The sequence below is a fragment of the Prunus dulcis genome, unplaced genomic scaffold (assembly GCF_902201215.1).
Source record: "Prunus dulcis unplaced genomic scaffold, ALMONDv2, whole genome shotgun sequence".
Lineage (NCBI taxonomy): Eukaryota > Viridiplantae > Streptophyta > Magnoliopsida > Rosales > Rosaceae > Prunus > Prunus dulcis.
The window spans coordinates 33,154-40,148 of NW_023010150.1; the positions used below are offsets into that span (position 1 = coordinate 33,154).

At 38.7% G+C, this 6,995-nt stretch overlaps 2 protein-coding genes across 2 annotated transcripts; one reads left to right on the forward strand and one right to left on the reverse strand.

Annotated features, from left to right (window-relative positions):
- Positions 1-2,380: 2,380 nt before the first annotated feature.
- On the reverse strand, positions 2,381-4,069 carry LOC117613027 (omega-3 fatty acid desaturase, chloroplastic-like). Its single transcript, XM_034341671.1, has 8 exons — positions 4,040-4,069; positions 3,839-3,897; positions 3,659-3,725; positions 3,430-3,522; positions 3,147-3,332; positions 2,950-3,030; positions 2,709-2,846; positions 2,381-2,609 (listed from the first exon to the last, which is right to left on the reverse strand). Exons 1-8 carry the CDS (start codon positions 4,067-4,069, stop codon positions 2,424-2,426), a joined length of 840 nt encoding a protein of 279 aa, XP_034197562.1. The 3' UTR covers positions 2,381-2,423.
- Positions 4,070-4,227: 158 nt separating this feature from the next.
- On the forward strand, positions 4,228-5,500 carry LOC117613028 (protein ESKIMO 1-like). Its single transcript, XM_034341672.1, has 3 exons — positions 4,228-4,977; positions 5,081-5,252; positions 5,474-5,500. Exons 1-3 carry the CDS (start codon positions 4,292-4,294, stop codon positions 5,498-5,500), a joined length of 885 nt encoding a protein of 294 aa, XP_034197563.1. The 5' UTR covers positions 4,228-4,291.
- The last annotated feature ends 1,495 nt before the right edge of the window (positions 5,501-6,995 follow it).

The window sequence follows — 6,995 nt, forward strand, 5'->3', positions numbered from 1 at the left end:
GACTTCTGCTGAAATTTCGGCAGAGTTCCCTCTGTATTTTGAACAATCTCAAAATTTTCAACCTGCCAAAAAGACATAATACCCAACCGGCAGCATGCAATTAACGTACATCAGTTAACATGTATACGGCCTTAGGAAACTCGTGAAGAATGATCACAATCTTACCAACGTAGCTTTACCTTTGAGTGCATCAATGCATGGTAATCCCATTTTCCCAGCCATTAGTACTTTCACAGCTTTGTATTTGGTTCACTTCTAAGTTCCTTTGACCTTAAAATTTGTTGGTTGACTTTTTGTTCGGGAAAGAATCTGAGATTTTAATAGTACCGTTGCGTAGAGCACGTCGATATGAGTTCGTAAACACGTAGTAGGCTCAAATATGAGTTATAACGAAGAAGTTATGATGTAAAAAAGCCCAGTGACAAAACCATAATTTTTTTTCGAAAAGGATTTTTAAAAATCTGGAATCTCTCTCTCTCTCTCTCTCTCTCTCTCTCTCTCTCTCTCTCTCTCTCTCATGTGACCCCCCGTGAGTAATAGCAGGTGGCATTTTGGGCCACTGTCGTCACGTCCATCCACCCCGATCGACAGGACCAGTACCAAAGTGACCGGCTCCGCTACCTCTTCTAGCCCTGCCCCTATGTTGTTGCCAACCGCCGCTCAGATCGCCAGAAAAAGTAGAAATATAGTCGGATTTTTCGTGAAACTTCCGACGCTCGTTCCGACAATTTCGACCACCAATTTCTTCAATCTAGGTATGCTTTTTCATCCTCTCAATGTGTTCTAGCTGATGGTTGGGTTGTTTAGGATCAATTTCTGTGTTTTGAAACTCAAATTATCGCTTAAAGTTTCAGCCGATTTCGGCTTTCGATTCCGGCCATCTCCGACCACTTTTTGGCCATGATCCAAGAACAAAATTTGCTCCATTCATTGTCTCGATTATGGAGGCATAGGACTTGACTGGCGGTTGGGAGATTTTTCTTTCGCTGGAATTGCTTTGGGCACCCATGTGCTGCAAGCAGGTACGGGGGAGCGTGGGCCACTTTATGGTGGGTCTTTGAGTCATAAAATGATCCGCATGTCGTCCCGAGCACGACCATATGCTCGGATTTGAATTTGGTTATCGTTTGACTGTCGATCGGATATCGCATATTAAGCGTTATTTGGGTTTGATATGTTCGGACAGTTGGATTGACTTCATTTTCAAATATGTTGATTTAGGAACCTCTAGTGACAGTACCCGACCCACATTTTACTTTGGAATCCGAGCCAAACCATGTGCGTGTCCGACACCTGGCGAATACCGGCACAAATGACCAATTTGCTCTTCTAAACAAAATCTAATGAAATTCAAGTTCGACTTCTGCCGAAAATTCGGCAGAATCTTACCTGTAAATTGAACATTTCCTAAAATTTCTACCTGTCAACAAACATTTATAATTCCTCAAGCGTGCAACATATATTGATTTATATCCAAGAAGTCAAGCATCACAACATTCTGGCCTCAGGCCTCAATGAAACGAATAAATCATTCTACTAACCACATTAAATTCAATATCTTAAACCATTACCAGGACAATGCTAGATTTCATAATAATTTAGCTGGACTACCTTTAATTCTTGATCTCGTGGTGGCACCTAGAACCCTAGATTGCCTACGTACCCTTAATAAGGGATCCAGCCACACGTAGTTCTCATATTTCATCTCAGCTTCCTGTTCCAAGCTTCTTGCCATTACTCACTTGACAATATATAATTAAATGAACGAATAAAAATGTTTAGATTCGAGTAATCATACTTGGAAAGCCATCACTATCCATTTCCTCGTGACACCTTTGGTGACCCATCCTACCCTGTAATCCTCGTTGGACTCAGGAAACATCTGGTCAACCTGATCCGCAATCCTCGCTCTCACGGTTCAGATATCTCAAAGACTCATGGGGCAAAATATGCTAGAAAAATTTAAGCTATTTAATACCATATCCAATAATAAAAGGATAAAGGCAAACAACTTAAATAAAATAAGATAAATTAAAGCAAAATGGATTAAAATAAAATAAACAAGCTCCGAATACCCTTGTATAAAAAATATATATATATCAATAACTTAGTTAGAATATATATATATATATATATCCGTCTTTCTCTTGTGAAGTAAATGTATCGATTGAGAAGATAATCGTAACCGTACAAAATCCTCAATTTAATTTAAAAACATTTTAATTTAACAGCCTGCAATTATGCATGCGAGGTACCTCTTATCCTAATACAGGGTGAGGAAAGAATGGCTGCCCAGACAGTATTAATACAAAGCTGGAAAATTGTTGGTAGTTAAAAACAACTGGTCACAAAGAAGTTAAAAAGCTTTGGTACGCTTCAATTGTTGTGCCTGAAAACTTCAACTTCACAACAACTTGGCAACTTCATTCTGATGTCACAGACCCAGCAAGTTTCTTATCAGTTTGATAATATACAACATCCCCAGTATCACTGACGTAATGATCACGTTTCATGCTTCTTATAAGAACTCCCAATAAGTGAAGTGGGAGAGGCCCAGATTTCTTTGGCTCTCTGTAGTACTTCCCAAGCACAGGCTTAGCTGCCTCCGTCTGAAACGATTAATATGAACAAGAACCAAATCAAAATGGTGCACAGAATTGAATTGATATTTTTCAGCTAAATGGTGTTTAGGCATAAGTGGTACTCACTGCTTCTACTAAGTTATAGTGTGGAATTTGAGGGAACAGGTGATGTATGACATGGGTTCCAATGTCATGATGGATGTTGTTGATCAATCCGTAGTCTCGATCGAGGGTTGTCAATCCTCCTCTTAGATAACTCCATTCCTGTTTGATAAATGCAGAACCAAACATTAGCCTTATACAGTTCAATAAGTGCTAAAGCATTGACATTTCTTGTATCGTATAGGTGACAAGTTGAACACTTTACCTTTCCACGATACCATGGGAGTTTGTCCTCATGGCCATGGTGATGCAAGTAAGTGACCAAGTCCAACCACATGACGAACAACTGCATTTGAACGCAAATCCAAAGAAATAAATGTGAGAATGAAGTCCTATTGGTATAGATTTTGGTTTTCTGCCAATGATGTAGAAGCACATCAAGCATAAAGAAATAGAACATACCCAGTATGGAACGCCATAGAGCTTAAGCATTTGGACAGGACCCATTACGAAAGACAGACCGACTAGCAGCGCAGCCATTGCTGTCCAACAGGCAGTGGAGGTAATGATATCTTTCCTTTCATTTGGGACAAACAAGTCGCTGTTTGGATCAAAATGAGAGCCACTCTTTCCGGGACTTCGACCCCACTGTGATTGAAATCAGCATCATGTACCGAATCAGAAAAATAAATCCCCAAGCTCATTAAATTATGTAAATAACTAAGAAGCAAGACAGAAGGCTCACCAGATAGAAAGGGTAAGCAAGCATAGGGAATGGCAAGGTGAACCTCAACATCTGAGTAGCCTTATCCAAAGTCTTGTAAACTTTCTCAGATAACTGCAAAATCAGATGATGGATATGACTAATTCAATGACTGAATGACTGAAAAGAGAAAACTTATATTTTCTTCAAGGTGACCAATTTGCTGTCCCCATTAAAAAAAACAGGGAGATAACCATGAATAGAAACTCACCGGATGCCAAGACTCATCATTTTCGACATGTCCATGGTTCTGATGATGAGTTCTGTGACTTATTCTCCTGTGATAGTAATCGCACGTATTATTATGTTAGATAATATGTTTAAAATTGTATATTGTCTCAAAAACAGGATAGCTTATTCAGGAGTGAACAGGATTTTCAGAAATACTAACCATCCATGGTATGGGACAAGGATTGAAGAAGGAAGTAAATGACCCACCACGCTATTTAACTGAGACTAGGACCAACTTGGCAAAGCTTTGAAATTACTTCTGTCTCTCTCTCTCTCTCCCCCTCTCTCTCTGAGCCAAGTTGAATGAATTAGTTAGCCATGGCTTATAATAGAAATAAGCAAGCAAGCAGCTGAGAAAGACAATTCTCCCTCCGCCAAAAGCCAAAGCCATTTCTTCAAGATAACCCCATTTCACCAAACACCCAATTAAACAAACTTAACCTAATAATACTAAATCCGCAAACTCTCTTAAACTTAACTTCATGTTGTTCATTTCTTTCTTATATTTCCTTCTTTCTCCCTCTCCCACTCCATCTCTCACCACCTCTTCTTACTCCACTCTCTCTCTCTCTCTCTCTCTCTCTCTCTCTCTCTCTCTCTCTCTCTCTCTCTCATGCAGCTACCTCGCAGAAAAACGGCATTTCCCCTTGAATCTGTGTCAATGAAGACACGCAAGAACAACAACCTCCCCATATTCGTGGTGGTCTTCTCAATATTCCTCTTTGGGATCTTCATGTACAACGAGGATGTGAAGTCCATTGCCGAATTTCCATTCTCAACGCCTAAGGCTCAGGAGCTCCAAGAAGATGAGTCAAAACAGAGCAACCCTGTTCAAGAATCAAAACAGAGCAACCCTGGTCAAGAAACAAAAGAGAACACCCCTGTTCAAGAGACCAAACAGAGTGACTCTGTTCAAGAAACCAAACCGAGCGAAATCCAACACAGGGTTTCACTGAGTTCAAGAGCTCAATTGGAAGAAACCCAGTTGGAGAATAGCTCCGAGGAAACCCAAGAACCGGTTGATCTGAAATCCATCACGGAAAAAGATGATGAACAGAAGATTGAATTGTTGGGTTCTCAACAACCAGAGGAAGAGGAAGAAGAGGAAGAGATTGAATTGCCTCCAGAAGACTGTGATTTGTTTAATGGAGACTGGGTTTTCGATCCTGTCACCCACCCACTGTACAAAGAAGATGAATGCGAGTTTCTCACAGCGCAAGTGACTTGCATGAGAAATGGAAGAAAGGACTCTCTGTACCAACATTGGAGATGGCAACCCAGAGATTGTAATCTCCCAAAGTAAGCATATAGGCCTTTGATTCTCTGGCTCCATCTTTTCCTATTAATTTTGATTTTAATTTTAGTGTCTGGGTTTAATGATGTTGATTATTGTGTGCTTAAGGTTCAATGCAAGGCTGTTGCTGGAGAAATTGAGAAACAAGAGGCTAATGTTTGTTGGAGACTCACTGAACAGAAACCAGTGGGAATCCATGATATGTTTTGCTCAGTCAATCATTCCTTCAGGCAGAAAGAACTTGACAAAGAATGGCTCTCTCTCTGTTTTCAGAATTGAGGTGCATAAAATCATCTTCCTTTTTTTTCTTCCTGTTCCCCGATAATTTACTCAAGCAGAAAGTTATTTACACATGGCCCACCTTAGCTTTGTAGAAAAAGAACAATTATTTTTGTTCAGTAAATTCTTAATTCGGTTTGCATATCTGGGTTTATGCGCATGTGGGAATCTAAATGCTCATGTATATGTTTCTCATAGTACGAGTTATGTTTTGTGTTTCAGAATTTGAAAAAAATACAGAGGGAATAGGCCTTGCAACATCCTCCAAAGCCTCCCCAGAAGAGAAATTGGAGGGGCAATACTGTGGCACCTTTTGGTGGAATAACATGCTGGTTCTGTACAGTTGTCCAGCCAACACATCAAACAAAACAAATGTATATATTTATCGCATTGTCAGATTTAGCTGCGTTAGCATAATTATACACAGGTAGGAACACAAAATCACCTCTGCGTTAAGCTGTGATCAGATGTAGTTGATGATAGATTCTGCTTCGACACTCCCTAACTCAAAAAAAACGAAAAACAAAAAACAAGATGGGTTAAAATTAGAAGGGAAAAAAAAGAAGAAAAAACACAAAGCATTAGGTTGAATGCCTTACCTAAACAATACATGTACCCAGCATAATATTCTTGTGAATTACTAGGAACTCATATAGATCTATATGTCTTTCGGGGAACATTGCAGTAAGCGCTTCTTCTATTTCTTGTGGTTCCTTAAAAACAAATGATAATAAAATTGATAAGTTAAATATACTTTGTATCTAAATTAATATATTTGAGAAAATTACAAAGTAATTAGTTGGATGTACTTACCAAGTCTTCATGGGTCTTGGCCAAATGTTGACCGAGATGTTTTGTAATATTTCTTGAGTAATTAAGCACCCCCACAACATTATCTTCATAACTATCTTTATCACGCTCATAAATAGAATTAAAAGCCATATGATACTTGGAACTTTTAATGCTGTTTCTGATGTTAGTATTCCTTTTCCTTTCACCCATGTATTTGCTTTTCTCGTAAGATTTGTAGTCCTCAATCCAGTTTTTCACATCTTCAAGTTTTCTGAAGGCACTCGTGGATAATTTTTCTCTCTCATGAGATGCCATGAGCAGAGGATGATGCAATAAATTATGAAAAACCACCCTACAAATATAAAAATAAAGTTATTCCATTAAAACAAATAACAACAAAAGGAAAAAAGATTGAGTTCCTTACTTGTCTCTACTAGCCATGTCATAAAAGTGTGTTAGCTCAATCGGTCTTCTATTCTCACTGTCAAGGATTTTTGCCACCAAGACTTTGAATTGTGCCTTACATGATATCCTTGGTTTCTGATCACGATGACATAGCATTTGATTTTCGTCCAGTCGATCATTAATGATGTTAATGTGTTGAACATCCAAAAAGGTTTTAGATATGCGGAATTCCCACTCAGCAAATAGCTTAATAAGGTCCCTTAAAAATAAAAATAAAAAGATTTAGGGCACATTAATACATGAACCACAAGGAAAAAAAGAATAAAGTATTAGGCACAATACGATTGTCGTCCATCCACACAACATCATTACATAAGACTTTCCCTGAAACAAAATAATTGTATATGAACCGTAAGGAAAAAAAAAAAAGTTAAAATCATACTCACCTAATGATTTGCCGGTACTTAGGCACAACATGATTTTCCTCCCACACCACATCATTTTTCAGCATTTCAATTAATGGTGGCATCCCTCTGAAGAAGAAGGA

Coding starts and splice junctions, on each gene's coding strand:
- LOC117613027 (XM_034341671.1), bottom strand. CDS start 4,069: ATGGCTTTGGCTTTTGGCGGAGGGAGAATT. Junction 2,847..2,949: donor TCCCATGGTATCGTGGAAAG/GTAAAGTGTTCA, acceptor TTTATCAAACAG/GAATGGAGTTATCTAAGAGG. Junction 2,610..2,708: donor ACTATAACTTAGTAGAAGCA/GTGAGTACCACT, acceptor TAATCGTTTCAG/ACGGAGGCAGCTAAGCCTGT.
- LOC117613028 (XM_034341672.1), top strand. CDS start 4,292: ATGCAGCTACCTCGCAGAAAAACGGCATTTCCCCTTGAATCTGTGTCA. Junction 4,978..5,080: donor AGAGATTGTAATCTCCCAAA/GTAAGCATATAG, acceptor TGTGTGCTTAAG/GTTCAATGCAAGGCTGTTGC. Junction 5,253..5,473: donor TCTCTGTTTTCAGAATTGAG/GTGCATAAAATC, acceptor TTTGTGTTTCAG/AATTTGAAAAAAATACAGAG.